This window comes from Penicillium longicatenatum (genome assembly GCF_028827895.1).
Source record: "Penicillium longicatenatum strain IBT 33135 chromosome Unknown contig_11_segment0_segment0, whole genome shotgun sequence".
NCBI classification, from domain to species: Eukaryota; Fungi; Ascomycota; class Eurotiomycetes; order Eurotiales; family Aspergillaceae; genus Penicillium; species Penicillium longicatenatum.
The window spans coordinates 1,900,024-1,920,716 of record NW_026643117.1 but is presented as its reverse complement, the minus strand read 5'-3'; the positions used below and the strand labels follow the sequence as shown (position 1 = coordinate 1,920,716).

At 49.5% G+C, this 20,693-nt stretch overlaps 8 protein-coding genes across 8 annotated transcripts; 5 read left to right on the top strand and 3 right to left on the bottom strand.

Moving 5' to 3' along the window:
- Positions 1-651: 651 nt before the first annotated feature.
- idi1 (isopentenyl-diphosphate delta-isomerase IDI1) lies at positions 652-1,627 on the top strand (the record flags this gene model as incomplete). The annotated part of the gene is made up of 3 exons (XM_057111138.1): positions 652-892; positions 999-1,337; positions 1,392-1,627. 3 exons carry the CDS (start codon positions 652-654, stop codon positions 1,625-1,627), a joined length of 816 nt encoding a protein of 271 aa, XP_056978364.1.
- A 356-nt stretch (positions 1,628-1,983) lies between these two features.
- Positions 1,984-2,697, bottom strand: N7484_000716 (DUF202 domain-containing protein; the record flags this gene model as incomplete). The annotated part of the gene is made up of 2 exons (XM_057111137.1): positions 1,984-2,404; positions 2,600-2,697. 2 exons carry the CDS (start codon positions 2,695-2,697, stop codon positions 1,984-1,986), a joined length of 519 nt encoding a protein of 172 aa, XP_056978363.1.
- A 620-nt stretch (positions 2,698-3,317) lies between these two features.
- Positions 3,318-5,330, top strand: N7484_000715 (MATE family efflux transporter; the record flags this gene model as incomplete). Its single annotated transcript, XM_057111136.1, has 2 exons — positions 3,318-4,466; positions 4,524-5,330. 2 exons carry the CDS (start codon positions 3,318-3,320, stop codon positions 5,328-5,330), a joined length of 1,956 nt encoding a protein of 651 aa, XP_056978362.1.
- Positions 5,331-5,613: 283 nt separating this feature from the next.
- Positions 5,614-6,527, bottom strand: N7484_000714 (uncharacterized protein; the record flags this gene model as incomplete). The annotated part of the gene is made up of 3 exons (XM_057111135.1): positions 5,614-6,318; positions 6,380-6,471; positions 6,524-6,527. The coding sequence occupies 3 exons, from the start codon at positions 6,525-6,527 to the stop codon at positions 5,614-5,616; spliced, it is 801 nt and encodes a 266-aa protein (XP_056978361.1).
- Positions 6,528-6,943: 416 nt separating this feature from the next.
- Positions 6,944-9,706, top strand: N7484_000713 (ATP-dependent RNA helicase DBP10; the record flags this gene model as incomplete). Its single annotated transcript, XM_057111134.1, has 1 exon — positions 6,944-9,706. One exon carries the CDS (start codon positions 6,944-6,946, stop codon positions 9,704-9,706), a length of 2,763 nt encoding a protein of 920 aa, XP_056978360.1.
- A 2,786-nt stretch (positions 9,707-12,492) lies between these two features.
- On the top strand, positions 12,493-14,201 carry sclB (uncharacterized protein; the record flags this gene model as incomplete). Its single annotated transcript, XM_057111133.1, has 2 exons — positions 12,493-13,065; positions 13,158-14,201. 2 exons carry the CDS (start codon positions 12,493-12,495, stop codon positions 14,199-14,201), a joined length of 1,617 nt encoding a protein of 538 aa, XP_056978359.1.
- Positions 14,202-16,385: 2,184 nt separating this feature from the next.
- On the top strand, positions 16,386-17,828 carry N7484_000711 (uncharacterized protein; the record flags this gene model as incomplete). Its single annotated transcript, XM_057111132.1, has 1 exon — positions 16,386-17,828. One exon carries the CDS (start codon positions 16,386-16,388, stop codon positions 17,826-17,828), a length of 1,443 nt encoding a protein of 480 aa, XP_056978358.1.
- A 1,095-nt stretch (positions 17,829-18,923) lies between these two features.
- On the bottom strand, positions 18,924-20,385 carry N7484_000710 (CMGC/MAPK/P38 protein kinase; the record flags this gene model as incomplete). Its single annotated transcript, XM_057111131.1, has 7 exons — positions 18,924-19,195; positions 19,386-19,740; positions 19,791-19,890; positions 19,941-19,984; positions 20,041-20,170; positions 20,232-20,279; positions 20,330-20,385. The coding sequence occupies 7 exons, from the start codon at positions 20,383-20,385 to the stop codon at positions 18,924-18,926; spliced, it is 1,005 nt and encodes a 334-aa protein (XP_056978357.1).
- Positions 20,386-20,693: the final 308 nt, after the last annotated feature.

The following is a 20,693-nucleotide window of genomic DNA, read 5'->3' as shown; positions in this document are numbered from 1 at the left end:
ATTCGATAGTTTTAGGGATTGTTCTCGCGATTTCTGAATTTATATTTGCCGTCCACACAGGAATGAAATGTTTTAAGAAAAGGCCTGATATACGGTATGTAACTAAATAGATATCTAGTAAGTAGGCATAATGCATTCAAGCTCCAGGCTAGGACTTGGGATTTGATAGGCATCGCCTGGGCATACTGGGCATATATCCTATTTAACAACACCTATCGGCAATCATAGAGCTTACCCCAGAAGGACCCATATCACGAAGGTAGGCTCTTGGATCTTGTTGAATCCAAGATCCAGGAACTGCTGTCTACTGAAAATAATCTATTTTGAAAGGCACCAATTCGAGATATAACCCCTGCAACGTTATGGATGGATAAATTGGAATGTTGGGTACGCACCCAGGCGTCTGCGTAAGCTCTAACTTATACTGAGTGATCAATTGCAGCCGACGATAAGACTTCTATCATATAACGCAGAGACGAGTGAAAAGATCTGATGTTGCTCCACCCGTGTTGTGATGTTCGTACATAATGGAGAACGAGTGGCAGATCATTACCGCCCTGGGAACATGGCCCCGTGCTACCGCCCGCATTTCGTTTTTGAGGAATCTTTCTTCTCCTTGAAACCAGTCCAGACAATTTAATTGCTGCCAAAATGAGCACAACTACAACAATCACTGCGCCACCGGAGATCACAGCCGCCAATGTGGCTACCTTGTTTCCCGAAGTTGACACCTCGCTGGCTCGGGATGTTCTACCCACCGCAAACAACGACTCCGCGCGCGAAGGTACTGAACTTGAGGGATATGACGAGGAGCAGATCCGCCTGATGGACGAGGTGTGCATTGTCTTGGATAATGATGATCGGCCTATCGGCAGTGCCAGCAAAAAGATCTGTCAGTTATCACAATCACCCCGCCTTCCAAAAAATCCATCGAAGGAGGGGTAATGACCTACACTGGATGACTAACAATCAATACTGACCTTGCTTTTCCTCCGCAGGCCATCTAATGACCAATATTGACAAGGGTCTTCTCCATCGCGCTTTCTCCGTTTTCCTGTTCGATTCCAACAATCGCCTTCTGCTCCAACAGCGCGCCACCGAGAAGATCACCTTCCCGGACATGTGGACCAACACCTGCTGCTCCCACCCTCTTGGAATTCCTGGCGAGACTGGTGCCGAGCTTGACGCTGCTGTACTGGGTGTGAAGCGCGCTGCTCAGCGGAAGCTCGGTCACGAGTTGGGTATCAAGGCCGAGCAGGTGCCATTGGACAAGTTTGAGTTTTTCACTCGGATTCACTACAAGGCCCCCAGTGATGGCAAGTGGGGAGAGCATGAAGGTATGTCTTTCCCTGAGATGGTGTAGAATGTTCTGGTCTAACACGCGTTCCTAGTCGACTATATTCTCTTTATCCAGGCAGACGTTGATTTGGAGCCAAATCCAAATGAGGTGCGGGACACTCGCTACGTCTCCGCTGATGAACTGAAGGAGATGTTCAAGCAGACCGACCTGAAGTTCACTCCGTGGTTCAAGTTGATTTGCAACTCCATGTTGTTTGAGTGGTGGAGCCACCTCGGCACCTCGGCCCTAGACAAGTACAAGGGTGAGAAGGAGATCCGCCGGATGTGAGCTTGGCCGATGATTACACCTTGTGCTGGCACTTTTTTCTCCGTAAGCTTCCATTTCGATGCATTGGCACGATACCTTTTCGTTTTTTATTCACCTACATATTGCACTATTTCGGCACATAAGATTTTAATTCAAAGTCATTTGGGAAGGACCCCCACCTACCTGGGGTACCACTCCTTTCCATAATACTGCTTTGTAGTCACTTATCATCAGTTCCAATGTTTGTTTGGCCAGTAGAATTGTCAGTACACGAATCTGAATATACGCGAATGCCCTGCTAAAAGACAGTCAGAATAGATACAATGCAATGCAACAAACCCCGAGGTAGCTTTCAAAATGTGCCCTGCAACTAAAGCTTAGCCAGTTTGATCCGTGGACAGAAACAAGATGCAACTCCCCAGGATCACAGTCCCAATTATCGTGAAAACCAACTGAGTCTTCCAGCCACTTTGAACCAACGCGGCCTTACGGCTATACTTCATGACCGTGCGCGCGTAATTCGCAAACCCGTTGGCCAAGCACATGATGCTCAAGGCCCAAAAGACGATGCCGAGGGGCAATGCCATTCGCCGTTCCAGGACAGAGGGTTGTTCTCGGAAATGGAAGGAGATGATGATGGCGAGCGAGACCACTGCCAGATACATAGACAGGCGCAGCCATGACAGAAAGGTGCGCTCATTGGCACAGTGATCACGGGCATCGGAGCTAGAGTTTTCGAAGAGGAGAGCACCAAAGATGGGTGCGGAACAGAGGATATGGTGTTGATCTTCGACATGCCTGCATTCAGTCAGTGGGGAGCACGTGCTGTGTAATAATCCTGAAGGCATTAAGCCAAGCCGAGGTTATATGCCAGATATTTGGAAGATGGATCATGAACGAAATAGAGAGTGGAGGGGAGAGACAGAATCAGGTCAAAAGAAGACAGTGGAATGATTATGGAAGTCGGCCACAGAGCTTGAAGACTAAACTTACTCTTCTACCAATGCGGGCCGGCAGTGTGTTGGATTGATGATCGGATTGTAGGGTCCTCGTAAGCTCAAAGCAGCACCGCTATCAACGTGTCGCACCATTTTTGTCTCTTGAAGGAAAGGCCAGAGGTTGAAGAAGTAGAACAGGTGAAAGATCAGGGGACCTGGATCAGGTGATAGCTAGACCGCTTTCAACTCTGATGACATCACTACGATCTGAGATCTTCTGTCTTCTCAGAGAACATGCATGGGAAGGTGCAAACTACTGTACATCAAATAGGATACACGAGAAGATTGGTGTCCGTCGAGGGGAAAATACGGTGAACAGTGCACCACAGAGGTGGGTCATCCAAATTGCCGCGTGGAGTCCCCGACTCTTCATTTAGGTGCACCCGTTGAGTCATTTAGATTTCATGAGTCTAACCTTGCTGCTTAGACCTCCCTATTTGAGCTTTGGTAAAGCAATTGGTCAGAGTTATAGACCAATCATCCTATCATCCTATCGACTTATCCTATCGAACAACGCTAAGACCGGCACTAAAGCCGTCAAAGTGGCCCTCCCCCCACTTTGCGTTTCCAAGGTTTCATTCATAATCTTTTCAAGCTTCCCATTCTTCCTCTCTCTTTGTTTTGAGGGTTGTAGAGCTTCCCTATAGATCATGTTGAAGGAGCTGTAAAAAAAAAAATTCAAAAAAAAGGGTTTCTTGCCTTCTCCTCCCATCATGCCGCCCCGCAATGTGTACTCCGCCGACTCCGCCGAGCATCAAAGCCGGTATGGCCGGTCTTTCACCTCCAGTTCGCCAATTGCGGAAGCTGCCATTTCGCGCGACTTGGCCCACTACACCGATGATGATTCCTTTGCCACAGATACCTCAGGATCTTCGACAGTGCGTCCATCAAGCAGCTATGCCGGGACAAATCCGCACTCGCTGGCCGGGTCTTATCGCCGGCCAGGCTATTTCACCACTGTCAATCACACCACAACCATTCCCGCCCATGGCGACTACCAACCCTTGACCCACAGCGAACGTGAACAAGCGATCCAAGAAGAACACGCTCTGTTAGGCGATAACAATGTCATTCCGATCGCGCAGAGGCCTCGTCGACTGTCACATAACCTGAGCAGCCTTTTCTCCACGTCTCCGAGCCAGGTGCACGCAAGTTCATCAAGACAATACGGCTCTGTCCGAACCACATCGACAAATGGAGACAGGGGAGCCGGACAGGATCCTACCGAGGCCACGGCTTTATTGGCATCCCCCGGTGACAATGAGATGGATCCGGAGGAGATCGATCGGAAATGGGAAGAAGCGGTGATTGCAGGGTTAATCAACACCACCTGGAAGCGGGAAACGGAAGTCATCGCGCGATACTCCCTGCCGTTGATGGTAACCTTCTTGTTGCAATATTCCCTGACGGTCGCCAGCATCTTTACAATTGGTCATTTAGGCAAGGAAGAACTGGGAGCTGTCAGCCTGGCGAGCATGACGGTCAGCATAACTGGAAATGCGGTCTTTTCAGGTCTCGCAACAAGCTTAGATACTCTCTGCGCCCAGGCGTACGGGTCAGGCAAGCGGAAGCTGGTGGGTCTACAAATGTTGCGGATGGTTTATTTCTTATGGATTGTGACAATCCCCATCGCCGTACTTTGGTACTTTTCCGAGCATATCCTCGCCAAGATCGTCCCTGAGCCAGAAGTTGCAAAGATGGCTGGTCTGTACTTGAAAGTAGCCCTCCTAGGCACACCTGGATATGCTTGCTTCGAGAGTGGAAAGCGATACCTGCAGGCTCAGGGCGTCTTCTCAGCGTCTCTGTATGTGCTGATTGTCTGCGCACCGTTGAATGCGTTCATGAACTGGTTTTTCGTCTGGGTAAGTGATAATGTTTCCTGTACCTCCGCCTACAACAGCTAACAGGGATATGCACAGAAATTACAATGGGGTTTCATCGGTGCGCCCATCGCAGTTGCTACAACGGAGACTCTTCTCCCCATAGGCCTGTTCATTTACGCTTACTTCTTTGTTGGCAGCGAGTGTTGGTGCGGCTTCTCCAGACGGGCTTTCCAAAATTGGGGCCCCATGATCCGCCTCGCACTGCCAGGTTTGATCATGGTGGAAGCCGAATGTCTAGCCTTTGAAGTCCTCACCTTGGCATCAAGTTACCTTGGCACCACCGAGCTGGCCGCGCAATCTATCCTCTCAACTCTCTCGAGTATCACCTGGCAGATCCCATTCCCCCTGTCTATCGCGGGTAGCACTCGAATCGCCAATCTGATTGGTGCCTCGCTGGCTGGTGCCGCAAAGACCACGGCCAAGGTGAGCTTCTGTGGAGCCACCATCGTCGGGCTGTTCAACATGGTTCTGCTTTCCACTTTGCGCTCCTATATCCCCAGACTCTTCAGTTCCGACCCAGAGGTCATCGATCTTGTGGCCAAGGTTCTTCCTCTGTGTGCGGCGTTTCAACTCTTTGATGCTCTAGCTGCCAATTGTAATGGCATTCTTCGCGGTCTGGGCCGCCAGGAGATCGGCGGCTATATTCAGCTTTTCTGTTACTATGTCATTGCTATGCCAATTAGCATGGGAACAACCTTTTGGCTCGGCTGGGGGGTCATGGGCCTCTGGACCGGTGTTGCGTTGGCTCTACTACTTGTTTCTGCAACTGAAGCAGTTTTCATTACTCGGATAAGCTGGGAGCATTCAGTTGAAGAGGCTCAACAGCGGAACCTGCTGACCTAGGCTAATTTGAATCGTATATATAGTGATTATCTATCTGTGCATATAACGAGGAGTATTGAAGGATTTCTGGGGATGACTATTCCTACATTGATTTGTACCTGTATCTCCCCTCTGCGACTTCCAGAGCCGGCTTTGGCGACTAAATATACAGATTACTATCGTGTTTACCCTAGATCAAATTAGAAATGAGGATAAGTTACGATTGACTGTGAAGAGATGAATCATGATATCATTTGGAAAGTCTAAACAATGAGATTATGGCGAACCGTTTTGGGGAGTGGAACTAATAGTCGAGGATAGCCCATGTTTCCTCATCTAGCGTAGAGAATATCAAGCCCGCGTTGAGAAGCTCGTTACCAGCCTTGCCAATATCCATGGCAGGAAGCCCCAGCCTCGACGCAATTGTCTGCAAATGAAGACCGGTGGCATCGTGAGATTCCGTCTTCAAGAGATTGTACATATCCCTCGCGAAGGGGCTCAGGCTGGAAAGGACTCTGTCATGACCATTGTAGTTATCTCCTCCTTCCATTCCCGCAGCACTGGCGCCGGCGGCGTTACTATCACCACCAGGGGGGCCCCGAGTGAAGAACAAGTGCGAGGCGGTAGCGTCGAGCATAGAGCAGAAGAATTGATTCACGTCCGTCACCGGCTGTAAGCTGTGAGCAGCAATGTATCGTTTGTTGCCGAATGACTTGATTGCACCGAGAACACGGACATAGGTTCCGAGCTGAATGTCGCCCTTCGTCTCATCGATGTCCATGGATGCCGCGTCAACCCATTTCTTGACCTCCACTCGGCCTGAATAGTCGTCGACGATATATGTGATGTTGGTACTCTGCTTGCTGATGTTGCGCACCCGGCCTATGAAGAGCACATTGGCGACATCTGCATTGTCGACCTGGAAAGGCGCCTCGGGGTACGGGGAGGTTGCATCGTTGATCTGCTTAATTGTCACAGGACGGAGAGTCTTATTGTCACCACCCCCATTCTGATTCAGATTCGATATCAGCAAATAACACGTCCACATCAAATCATGATGGGTTCCTTACCTTGCCTCCAGAGGGACTGTTAGTCTCGCCGGACATGAAGCCGCCGCCTCCACCTGCACCGCCATAGGGGTTGTAGTTTTTGGATCCACCGTCTACCATATTCTTCAGCACTGTTAAAATGCAATGTTATCAAGATTGACCAACCCATGATGTGTAAGTGTGTGTTGTGTGTTGTGTGTGCGTACGAACAGTTGCTGTAAAATCATTTTACTCAATCGGGGAGCGTGTCAAGCACGCGTCGCGGGGACCGGTTTGCACTGTTTGCACTGTTTGCCGCCTAAAGAAACACCGCTTCACCGCCTTTCGGATTTGGAGATTTTGAGATTTTTTTTTGCGACGAGAATCGATAAACCTCTATCGCCCTGGAAAACATTGTCAATATTTCCAGATTTGGATGCAGCCTAGTTGATTTTCACTTCAACTGCCACAGTCTTCTTTCTGCATTCTTCTGTTGCATTATCTTATTGTCCTCCCAACTATACAGATTGATCTGTATCGTCGTTCATCTACTTCTTGTTCCGCCGGATCGGCATCACTTGGGTCTCGGCACCCAACTCCGCAAACATGTCTCACCGCGAGGCTTCTCCCGCGTTATCGGAGAACGACTTTGATATTACAAGCGCACTGTTCCAGAATGACAACGATTCCGACTCCGACTCGGGCGTAAAGCCCCAACAGAAGTCCGCCGTGACACAAGATCTCGATTTTCTCGGCGCCGATGACGATGGTGACGAAGCATTCATTGCCTCAAAGCAGGCCTCTGCCAACCGAAAAGGATCCAATCTCAAGGGCCGGACTGTGAAGAAAGGTGGTGGATTTCAAGCAATGGGTTTGAATGGCAAGCTGCTCAAGGCCATCACCCGCAAAGGATTCTCCGTCCCCACCCCGATTCAGCGCAAGACTATCCCAGTGATTATGGAGGACCAGGATGTGGTTGGAATGGCTCGTACTGGTTCCGGAAAGACGGCTGCCTTCGTCATCCCCATGATCGAGAAACTAAAGAGCCACAGCACAAAGTTTGGAGCCCGCGGACTGATTCTGTCGCCATCTCGCGAGCTGGCTTTGCAGACGCTGAAGGTAGTGAAAGAAATGGGACGTGGCACAGACCTGAGATCGGTTCTCCTAGTTGGTGGTGACAGTTTGGAGGAACAATTCGGACTGATGGCCGGCAATCCGGACATTGTGATCGCAACGCCCGGTCGATTTCTGCACCTTCAGGTGGAGATGGATTTGGATCTATCTAGTATCCGCTACGTGGTATTCGATGAGGCTGATCGACTTTTCGAGATGGGTTTCGCTGCGCAATTAACCGAGATTTTGCACGGCCTGCCCACAACCCGACAGACTCTTCTGTTCTCTGCAACACTGCCCAAATCTCTCGTCGAATTTGCACGCGCTGGCCTCCAGGAGCCAACCCTGATCCGTTTGGATGCTGAAAGTAAAATCTCTCCAGATCTGCAGAATGCATTCTTTTCCGTCAAGTCCTCGGATAAGGAAGGAGCGTTGTTGCATATTCTTCACGATATCATTAAGATGCCTACTGGCGATACAGAAGTCACTAAAAGGTTCAAAGAAGAGGGTCCCCCGTCGAAGTTTGGCAACAAGCGGAAGAGGGATGATGGCAAGTCTAAACCGCACAAGGAATCACCGACCGAACACTCGACTATCATTTTCGCTGCTACAAAGCACCACGTCGACTATCTCTACTCTCTCCTGAATGAAGCTGGCTTTGCTACTTCATACGCTTACGGTTCCTTGGATCAGCTTGCACGGAAGATCCAGGTTCTGAATTTCCGACGAGGCATTTCCAACATCTTGGTTGTCACCGATGTGGCCGCCCGTGGTATCGATATCCCCGTTCTTGCCAATGTCATCAACTACGATTTCCCCTCGCAACCCAAAATCTTCGTCCATCGCGTTGGTCGTACCGCCCGTGCCGGTCAGAAGGGATGGAGTTACAGCTTGGTCCGAGATTCGGATGCCCCCTATATGCTGGATCTTCAACTTTTCCTTGGCCGACCACTCAAGCTAGGCCGTAATTCTGGCCCCGTCAACTTCGCCGAGGATGTCGTGGTTGGTTCGCTCCCCAGAGATGCCCTTTCTCGTAGTTGCGAGTGGGTCAACAAAGTCCTGGCGGAGATGCATGATATTACTTTGCAGCGCCAGGTAGCGACACGTGGTGAGAAACTGTACATGCGTACCCGGAATGCTGCGTCGCTCGAAAGTGCCAAGCGAGCCAAGCAAGTCACAGCTACAGAAGAATGGTCTACCATTCATCCACTCTTCAACGACCAGACTAGTGACTTGGAAGCCCAACGGGAGAAGCTCTTGGCCAAGATTGGTGGCTTCCGGCCCAATGAGACCATCTTTGAGGTGCACAACCGACGTGCTGGCAAGACCGAGGAGAAGAACCCCGCGATGGAAACGATCAAGCGGCTTCGCACAACGGTAGATAAGAAGAAGCAGCGTGCCCAGGCCAAGGAGCAATCGGAGATGAACGAACTTGGCGTTGGCGCATACCAGGAGATAGATTCTGCCGACGAGGATATTCCCGAGGTCGCTGGTGACAACATGTCCGAGGCCGACGAGTCTGATTTGGAGGTCACTTTCTCCGCCTACTCCCAATCCAAGAAGAAGCCCGACAAGTCGCAAGAATCCATGTCGACCTCATTCCAGAATTCCGACTACTTCATGGGTTACACGCCCAACAACAATGACCTTGCCGAGGATCGGGCGTACGGTGTTCACTCCGGTACAAACCAGAACTTCACCCAGGCCTCTCGCGTTGCGACCATGGATCTCAACGGCGACGAAGGTCAGCGCGGCTTTGGAGAGCCCCGATCCACAATGCGCTGGGACAAGCGACACAAGAAGTACGTCTCTCGACAGAACGACGAGGATGGATCCAAGGGCACGAGGTTGGTGCGCGGTGAAAGTGGTGCCAAAATTGCCGCCAGTTTCCGCAGTGGTCGCTTCCAGAGCTGGAAGAAGGGCAAGCGCATGGGCAACATGCCTCGTGTGGGCGAGGCCGAGACCCCTGGGCTTGGAGATGTCTACAATGGGCCTGGTGGCCGCGGCGGCGGCGGTGGTGGTCCGCGTGGTGGAGGCCGATTCCGGCACACGCAGCAACGGGCGCCTAAGCGCGCCGATCCCCTACGTGGCGATTACGACAAGATGAAGAAGAAGAATGAGGCAGCCCGCGAACGAGTCGGAGCCGGCGCGGGTGGCAAGAGTGAGATTCGCTCGACCGATGATATCCGCAAGGCGCGCAATCTGCAACAGAAGCGTCGTGACAAGAATGGACGGCCATCGAAGAAGAAGCGTTAATGGAAGTCTGTATAACTTGATCTATACCTAAATACGTACGGAGATACCACATGCTTTCCAAATTCAACTGTAATTTTCTGGACTTGTCAACCTTGATAATGAACGATCGACTTGGCTTGCTTCGAGCTCGTGCGTAGGATTCGTAGGGATTTAGCCCGATCCAATGAAGAGGTCGGCAATCACCGTTGGGCCTAAACTCGAATATTATCCTTGAAATTGGCTCAAGCTATGTGCTAGTTTACCGGCGAATTTCATGACAAATCCCCCCTCCCGTGTCATACCACTTCAGGGGAAAGTTGATGAGAATGGTTCGCACTATTGAATCCCTCGTGCATGAACGGGGTGACAGACCCCTTACTGCTCCGCGTGCCGCATGTTCCACATACTTGACCCCCTTGCCCCTTTCAGGAGAGCCGCTTGGCCTCGGTAGCTCCCATTCATTATGATTGGTTCTCTCTGCACCTGTCAATGACGTTGAGATTTTCCCTGCAGTGCCCAAGGGATGAGCAATGCGCACGCGTGATTCATCTGCAGCCACATCTTGACGGAGTCCCCGGAAAATAAAGACGAACAGGTGTACACCCTTTTCAATCCCGAGTCTCGAGGTAACATGGGGATTGCCCTGGAGGGGTAACAAACATAATCAAGTACAGGGGAGTACCACGACAGGGCCCTGATTATTGATGAACCAAGCTTTCGTCATCGGTATCACTCTCACGAACCATTGTCGATCTAACCACAGTCCCCCCCCCCCCCCCCCAGCTGTCCGACTCATAACCGTGAGACTTCCCACGACCCTGATCTGCAGTGTTGGGCTCGACTGTAACAGTAACCCCTTGTACAACGGAGCATAAATAAATGAAAATAATCGAACCGACTCCATAATCTACGGAGGATAATCGAGCGCGGTATCGAGTATCAATACGGGGTGATCATTGGGTTTTTGTCTAGATTTCCCACAGTCTGGACTCTGGAGTCTCGGGTTTTTATTTTTTATTTTTTATTTTTATTTTTATTTTTCTTTCTTATTGTTTTTGTTTTTGATTTTGATTTTATTTCTATTCCGGTTTTTTCCCTGTATCTTTTCTTGTTTTTTTCTTTTTTTCTCCATTTTCTCCGGTTTAATTCTTTCCCCTGATTTGTTCCTTCAACCTATAAATCTGGGATCCAAAAGCTGGAATTTCCAGAAATTTAGCCTCGTCCTCCCCGAAAGGTAATACGATGTGGGATCACCTCAATTTGTGACTCTCATGTGCTTTGCCAAGAAGTACTTTGTGCTTGTCAAACGGAATGCGCATTTCATTGCCGAGTCCGACTATTGGCAATGGCTGCGGGCGCCGACGTCGATCCGTCAATCCCTCGCCTTGCGTCCTTGGTCTGATTGGTATCGCGCCAAATAGTGCCCCCTCCTGAGAAGAAACTAATTATTCCTCCGTAATTTACGTAGGCTTACCCTTTCCATTCTAGTGGGAATCTGATCCCTTTACTGAGAGGTGTCACTGTCACTTTCCCCATCTAATGCAAGCCACTTCAGCCAGAGAACCCCCCCCTAACCCTACACACATCAGGAGAACTGCCGAGTACAGTTCTGGTATCTGCTTGGTTTTTTTTTTCTCGTTTTTGTTCATCATTTCCCAGTTCCTATTTATTGATTTATTCTCATTCGTTCTTTTTCCGATAGGAGAAAAAAAAAAGCCATATAGAATAAAACCCAGAAATACTCCGCCCTTCCTACTCCACCAGTACCGTACCGTTGGGCACTCCATTATTTGAAAAGATCTACCATGAACGGAGATCAAGTCTATCAGCTACTAGTGTCTCTCTGCACAGACCACTACTTTCCTTCCTTGTACCGAGGACCCGCCTTGTGGTATAAGCCCTGAAGGCCCGCAGGTCGGGTGTGCTACTCCAAGTTGGGGAGTTCGAATTCTCTTGGGCCCTTGTCTATCTTCAGAACGAGGGGGAGATCAACGTCCCATGCACTGGATCTGAATTCTCAAGGTGAGTTTAGAACAAGAAACCCTCCATTTCCTCTCCCTTCATTACCCTTCATTACCCTTTTGAGCATCATACTGCAAGCTGCATTGAACATGGACCCGTGAATCGAGGTAAGGTGTGGTTGGGGCCAAAAAAGAAAAACAAATACAGAAACAAAAAATACATCAATATTGGGGAAAAAGGGAGACGAAAAAAAAAAAGAAACCCCGATGAAAAATCAAAAGAGGAGACCGGGGGGAAGAGGGGGCTTTGACAATAGGCGTTACTGCACCTTGATCCTAGCTCAATGATCGACCGCCATGCAATAAATATGGGAGGGGAAAGACATGCGCGGCTATGAGTAACCCTGCTGTCATGATCTGGAAATCTCCCGCTGATCGATGCAGTCTATTTTCTGACTCCTCCAATAGCGGATCTCTCTAGTAATCGATTATAAGCTTGGGTGGTCCTCGGAGGAGCTGGATGACGGATATTGAACCTTCTTGCCCAACCCCTACACCGCTGACCTTGATTTCCCCCTTCCTAGTCCAGCCTGCCAGGGATTCGTTCGTCAGATATGCTGCCCCAAAGTGCAGAACCGAGAGCCAGTGGTCCCTTTTTGTGAACATCACGCCAATAGAATCCGACTGAGAAGCGAAAGCGGAACGGCAACAGGGAGGGAAGAAGAAGAAAACGGAACAGAAAACAATAAAACGACAAAGTGGAAGTGGTGAAAGAGTAAGAGGTGAAGGGGAATAGAGAAGGACTTGCTGCCCCGTGGGCCTATCCTCGATCTTGCTTGACGCCCGATGCAACCACTCGTGCTCCCTCCACCGAGCCTCACTACCGCCCAATTTGGACAGCCCCGGTTCAACTCGGGCCCAGAGGGGTTTCCGTTGAATCGACCTTGGTCGACCAATGCTCGAGGGTGCAGCCCACGGGCTCCTCTCCCTCGTCAATCTATGTCTGGCTCGCCTCTCGAAGAGCCTGCGGTGACATCCGAGGAATCTCGGCCTCGATACCCACCGACTTCTTTACCGACAGTGACATCGGCCGGGGAAGCCCTTCTGACTACCGGCCCGGGTCCATCCCAGTTACCTCCAGCAATTCATGATCCATTATCAGCACCGATCCGGTCACGGTATGGAGACCAGCCGCCTGTCTTTGGCTCTCCACAACTTCCACCAGAAGCACTAGCACCTCAATATCCATTATCAGGCCTGGACCCATCCCTCGCCGGACAGTCAAGTCGTTCCCTAGCACCAAAGTCTACACGACGGACAAAGGCTCATGTAGCGTCAGCCTGTGTGAACTGTAAAAAGAAGCATCTGGGTTGTGACCCAGCACGTCCATGTCGAAGATGTGTTCTTGCGGGCAAGGCTGTGAGTATCTAATACTTCATTTCTAGATTTTTAGATTGATGTTTTGATGTTTATTCATCGATCCGAAACGGAGCTGACTGTCTCGATCCAAGGCGTCCTGTGTGGATGTTACTCATAAGAAACGAGGACGACCCCCACTGAAAGCCGAGGATTCGTCCGTTCGACCATATACGACACATTTAGACCATCCAGCAATCCCGGCCGAGTCGCATTCATCTATGATAGCCCATCGAACTACCGTGCATCGGCCAACGTCGTCCCGTGAACTTCGACCGATGACCGATCTACATACCATTAGCTCTCCGGGCGCCACAGCCGGCATGAGAACGTCACATGGCCAGCAGCGCTGGTCGGCATCGGTATTTCCATTGACTCGACCGATGGACCCGGTTTCTGCAGTCCCTCACCCTGGAGTTCGGCGGCCATTTTCTTCATCCGGTGCACCGTCGGATACCCCATTGGCACGCCCACCCCCAGCATTCATCCCGATGACTAGCGGGTTCAACCCGGTGATTCAAACAGGGACTTTGCCTCCTGGGCTGGACAGACGATTTCCTTCTTATGGTCCAGCATTACCTCCACCAACATCTCCTCCTCAGCACCACCACCCAGCAGGAGCTCCTTTCGCTCCATATGCCGAGTCTCCCAGTGGGTCTCTTCACCCTACGATAGCAGACCCCCGTCGACCACCAGGACCTCGCGAGCCATACCTAGAGTCCCCCGTCCGACTGCCTCCCATCCATCAGGCCACCGCCAGTCCCGGTCAACCACCTCCAGGTCCACCACCTGGAGTGCCTCACCATGCACACAGACTCAGTGATCCCTATCCTGGAATTTGGACTACTGGACGAGAAGAAAGCCGCAGAGACCCACGTGCCCTCTCATCACAGAGGCCCATGAATTCTATGTTCGCCCACTCACCCAGTCACCATCGCTCGTCCTCATCTACGACAGGGCCCCGCGATCCTATTCCACGGCACCTCGGTCCGATTGACCTCTCAAGCCCTGTTCACCTGGGCCATTCTCCACCGCTTGGAGCCCGTACGGCTCCATCCACGACAGAATCTGATCCTGAGCCCGAGCCACGACCAGTCAAACGCCGCAAAATGGCTTTAGACGACATGGTCAACGGCTAATACGTTATCTGCATTTGTTCTGAAGATGAGAATACTTGCCAAATTCCCCTCTCCTTTGTTCGCATGACTCTTCTTCCCTTACAATAATCCCGATCTCAATCTCAGCTGCCCCGGAGGCGTCTTGTATTTTATAATTTACAATTCCTTGTAGCAGGGCCTACGAGAGGTGACCGATATACCCTTTCCAGCGTGGCGCTTGTTTTTTCCTTTTTTTCCACTTTTTCCATATTGTCGTCTATCTCGGTGTGGGCAAACAGCAGGAACTCTTTGCATTGTGTTCTATATTTGTTCGTGTTATTGCCCTTCTGGATGGTGTTTGCCTCTGCAAGATGCGACTTGAATGGTGCAAGGATATGATTTTCTTTTGTTTCTTTTCCATTCTTGCGAGTACCCCCTACAGTTATGTATTTCTGAAGACATGGCACGGCGTTTCGTGGAGTGACAAGGGGGCATTCCCGTGTTGTCTCTTGCTTTCCCTTTGTTTTTCTTCCCTTTTTCTAGATATGACCATGTATGTGGAAAGAGATATCCTGTACACCAGTATACATTGACAAACCTTTACCGAGTTCCGGAAGGTGTTTCAAGTAAAGTAAACGCTAGGTTATTTTAAGCTTAAATCCTTAAATTACGTTTCCGCACGTGGATTCTAATTTGTCACTGGAATTTCCCAGCCTTGTTTGACATGGTATGCCTGAGCATCGAATCGACTCATGTCTCCCGATCTGCTTGGGAAGCCATGTGGTCCCTATGCATTCAAGGTTTCAGGTCTGATCCCCAAATCCCATTGGAATGGGGAATCTTGACCAGGGCAGCCTAGCTTAGTGGAGGTCTGTGCCCCAGCTTGTTTCAAAATACTTTTTTGTGTCTTTGTCTCTACCCTCGACCGACTGGAACAATTGATATCACTCTTTCAGGTCATCTCCTGCGACTCGGTATTTTTCTTCTTTCGTCCAGCCTTTGTCTTGGAATCCCATATCCATAAATATCACAAGACTCTATCAATGACAATAGCAGCTGACAGGCAGAATTTCAAATTGTTCATGTTTCATCAGTCTTTTCGTGTTCTTTTCGGAGATGAAAATCGGCTCTGCCCCCGAACCTTGGGGTAGATTCTGCAGTGCCCAGGGTAGCAAAGTAGCACGCTCACATTCCAGAGCCCTCAAGCTAATCGCCTGTTTTGACAGTCGAACCTCAACTCTTTACAGACAATTTCTTCGACTCTAATAACTCACAAAGCATCCATCGGGCGATTGGTTCCTCCTTCTTTGACAACTCAGGAGCCGTAGAAACATTGATGCAGCACGGGTTATGTCCGATCAATCCCACGCAAAGGTATGATTCGAAAGCCTCATTAGACAAAGGATTTCCCCATTCAGGCTGGTATTGTGATCCCACAGATCATTGGAGAGCCAGCGAATAATACCCCAAAATGAATATTGCATCCCCTTGACATCCGGAACGATGGAAAAGTTCAAAGGTTGAATTTCCAAAATTTCCCAGGTGTTGCAACGTCTTTGATTTCGAACTCTGGGCAATATCACCCTCGATGTGTAGTCTCGGTACTGTGGCATCAGCTCCAATATCAAGATTATTGGCGCTTGTTCTCTGTTCACAATTTTCAGCGTGGAATATAATTACCTGTAAATACTTGGCTGCTGACATTATTCATTTTTGTGCAGATCCGCCCTTGTGGGTTGTAGGATCGCGTCTCCTGGTTGTCTTTTTCATTAGAACCACTGTAATCCAAAAACACCAGGCTTTATCTAGGGACTTCTCTTTCAACTCGGAAATTCTATTCAAGTCAATCCCGCGTTTCAGAAGTCCGTTCCGGCCCTCGTGCCATTTCTCCGAGCTTGAGGCCACTTGGACCTGGACAGCATCAACACCACGTGTTCCCGGAGTCTTTCAGCCTGGGACCACATCTTCTATCCTAGAAATAGGAGAAACTTCACAGCTACCAATGGACAGATGGGAAACAAAGAGAAACATCAAGTACGATACTTAGCCAGTTATATATAGACCCGAATCCATGACCATGGTCTTATCCCTCAACCCGCATCACTGACAATTTTTATCCCTCAGGCACAGTAAGTGGCAGTCCAATTCATCATAGTCATATTTGCTTAGTGAAACCAGGAACCTAAGTAGATGCAACAGAAACAACGTCCGATTCAACCCGTCGCGATGGTAGTCAATTCATCCAAGCGCAGGTCATCCAAGCGCAAGCAACCTGAGCCTAGCGACAAACGAAAATCTTCTTCAGAAACATTGCCGACCAACTGCCATAAAGTAGCCTTTGACCCTCAGAGTCCCGAAGCTCTGAAGAAGCGTGCAACAAATTCATCTATGGGTCCACCATCTTTACCAAAAGCTTCTCGAAGTCAAGATTCCGGCCAAAAAAAAGGTTCGCGGAAACGAGCGCCAGCTTCAGCTCGGATGCAATACAATACTCCGGTTCCATCTGATCTTCGATTGCCTCCGGCTCCAGTCCGACCTCCTTCTCAAGTCTCAAAATCGCCTTCTTTTATCCTCACTCCGGTCATACCTTCGCAGTCTACGTTCGCAGCTGTGGCCGAACCTCAGAATACCGTGCCAAGCTGGCCAGGACCATCATGGCTTCCGCCAGCGACGAGACCTCAGGGAATAGTACGAAACCAACCTCTAGGTGTAGTCACAGGAGGAAGCCGATATCCAAAGCGTGGACAGCCAGCAGAATTTATGGAAATTCAAACCTACAAAAAGACCAAGGTCGCACCCCTGCCTCACGAAACGGGAATGATCAAGACTGTTATTGGTACCGAAACTGTGTTGCAATTCCGTGCCACAGACAGCCTAGGCGAGCGCAAAACTTGGCCCGTCATCTCATTTGGTAGTAACGGGCCTTTTCCTCGATGGCGCCTGTTTCAGCATGACCCAGACCTCCCGAAGGGCAGGGATCTTGCACTCGACTTAATCCGAACACATCGAGACAGAACGATCATCCAAGGGCTCGACCACAACAGCCACCCCAAATCTAATGCCTCAAGCATTGGTCTTGGAGCTCTTTACTGGGAATTTCAATATGGCACAAAAGACACATGGGGTGATTTGAACAAAGAGCAGCTGTACGAGTTCGCCTACAAGTGCCTCGAGGATGCATTGAATGATTACCAGAACCGACATGAAATGCGTCTTCTGCTGAAACAGATAAATTTGAGCTCGGTTGCCAATGTGGAAGATCCATTACCACATCTCCCTAAACCGCCGCGATTGACACACTTTGGACCTGAAGCTGGCGTCGCTGCGTGGCCGAAGATGCCTCCACTTATGAAAGGCGCTCCCAGGTACCACTTTGGCCAGGAATATCAGCGTCCTTATATGGCCGTTCGTGGAAGAGGTCACAATAAAGCTTCGGTCACCGACTGGTTGATTACCAGGATGCGCCACCACATGAAAGGGACAATGGGCCGCCCTGGTGCGGTAAGTCGTTCACGGGATCCCAGAGATAAATCTCCCCCTGCTGCGGCAGCTCCAGCCAACAGCGCAGAGAGAGATTATAGCAAAAGATACACGGCTAAAAAAGAGGGCCTCAAAACGGGAGGTACGAACAAAGAGTTAGGTGGCAAAGCCTCCCACGTGTGTGAGTAGAGATTTGCATTGTTCAGTGTCATTCTCTTGATACTCTGCATGTTCTTGTGTTTATTCTTGCATGCTTTCAAAGAGATCCGGTGATGTAGATGGGGTAATGCAATGAAGTTATTGGATGCTTGACCTTACCCTATCAAATGCCGTCCGACCAATCGAAGCTATATGTATTCGATAGATGACACTGGATGGGGTCATGCTTACAGCCCTTCTATCCCCCTAGCATGCTACGTTCCCAACACCCTGGTCTGAAACTCTTCTACTTCCATTGGCAATTAAGCTGACATTTATGGCCTAGACGAAAAGGAAAAGCCCAATACCATGAAGAAAGGTGAAGACGAACAGGATGATGTAAAGGTTGCCGGACTTATAACAGAAATGGGTGACTCAACCAACCCTTCACATCGGGATAGGATAGTACTGAGCAGCCATGATCTGAGCCAATGTTATTACAGCAAATGCAAAAAGACCTGTGAGGATCCTGTGGAGTGTCAAAGATGTTTTCCGGCGCCCCAATCTGTTCGCAGAGTGCGGACCTGGGCTGGCTCCTCTATTCCAGCCTCCCAAGTGACCCATCGAAATTGGAACTTGCCTCCGAACCGTGCTTCAGACAGGCCCTTCTCTCCATTTAAAGAGATTTGATGTAAGTTGCAATGCATTTTTTTGTGAATGAAGCCGACCTTCATTTAGATTCTTGAACCCGGCGAAGATAAAGGAAAGATTAAGCCGAAGGACTCGGAGATCTCTGGTCTTGTGATGAAGGAATATTTCTCGGAAAGTTTGGATTTTAGAATTTGGAACAGTAAACTTTGTGATACCTCGGGGGTTATAAGATGCATGTATTTCTTTGGATCCGAGGCCTTCAGTGCTATTAGGTATGAATTGAAAATAAATAAAATAAGCCGCTAGTTTCAAAATGCAGAGGCCGGAGTTGCAATCGACAGGTCGCTATATACTCAATCTGTCAATATTCTGTTTCCCCATCGTTTTCCAAAACTTATCACTTTTGGTTCGCAGAAGTTGGGGTACCACCTGTGCCGTCAAAACCAACGAGCTGCCAGCAGCCGCTTGAAGACACAAGAGAAAGGAGCTCAGCCATCATAAAGGGGAAAGATGGTTCATGATTTCAGAGTATCTGTTCTGGTTAGTGGTCTTTCCACAGCGGAATTTATCAGAGCACACAAACATCATGCATTTCCACATGTCTACTGAATACTCAGCAGTCACCAAGGCCCAATCGAATGGTGCGCCCGCTACCGGTTCATCTTCTGGATCATGGTAGAGGCTCGTGTATGGATGTAAAAGAGCTTCAGCGGCACTGATCCGCTGGCTGGGGTCCCACACAAGCACCCTTTCCAGAAAATCGAGAGCTATGTCAAGTTAGTACGAGGCTAGCAAAGGTTTCGGTCTGGGCGAGACATACCCTCAAATGATGCATTCCTGAGCTTATTTTTGAATGGCCGCTTCTTGCGCTGCGGAAGATCTGCAATGCGCTCCATCGTCTACAGGCAAGAACAGGTTAGTATGGGACAGGAACTTCGACGGGGCTAGAACTTACACCCTGGGCACAAATAGCTGGGAGGACCTCTGGGGGGATGGAGCCAAGGAGATCAGAGATAATTAAAAATTGATGCGCATGGTCTTTGCCGGGGAAAAGCGGCGACCCTTCGATCATTTCAGCCAGGATACAGCCTGAACTCCACATGTCCACTTCAACACCATAATTTCGCCAAGTAAGCATGATTTCTGGTGCCCGATAATACCTTGTCGTCACGTAGCCGGTCATTGAAAGCTTGAGCGTTCGAGCAAGACCGAAGTCACAGATCTTTAGGTCGCAGTTTTCATCGATCAAGATATTGCTGGGCTTTAAATCCCGATGCACGACTCCGGCCGAATGGATATATTTCAAGCCTCGCTGCTGAACGTCAATTCAAGATCTAATACAGCGTTGTAATTGATTCTCACCATTATTTGGTAAAAGAAATATCGAATATATTTATCTTCCAGTGGTCTAGACCGAATCACACGGGCAAGATCCGTGCTCAGCAGGTCTGTCACCAAGTACCTATTGACTCGTTAATCGATGGACACTACAGGTCTGAAAGTCAGACTCACAAATCATCCACCGGAGAGACGAAGATATCCTGTACAGAAATGACCTGTCACCAAGGCCATTGTTAATGAAGATCAAAGTTTGAAAAGTGGATCAGCTTACATTGCCATGTCGGAGATGTCGAAGCAATTTGACTTCTCGAAAACTTCGTTTTGCTGTCTCCAGTGATTGAAAGGGTTCGGTTATCTTCTTGATAGCCACAGCTTGGGTGGTCAGATTATCAGTAGCCGAACTAAAAGCCGACCAGTCAGCCCGGCGTGAGGACCATGACACCCTTCAAAGAGCATACATACCACACTTGCCCATAGGCTCCAACTCCAACGAGCCGGAGTGCTGAATACCTGAGAAAAATGGTTAGGATTTAAATCCCCGATCGCTTGATGGCACGGACCTGCTGGTGGTGTCGAAGCTGCATCCCGCGACCTGATGATTCACAATATTCGCCATGGCCTATAAGGTCCGACCGAAAACCTGGATCCGAAATCCGGTTAACAAGGCAGACTGAAATCTGCAGCTGGATGAATATTCCCACAAAAGTCCATCAGCCGTGTTGACCTGCGGCAGTTAGTCTGAAGCTAGGGACCGCGGACTCCCAGAACCGGTTTTTGGGCCAATCAAACTTTTATTTATTCATCACATGACCGTGTATTCCGGTGCAAACCAGGCACAGGAGGGAATCGTTAGGATAGAAGGCATTCGATATAGTTCTCGAGCCTCTCTGTATCGCCTTATCTAGTACTTTTGAGATTCTATAT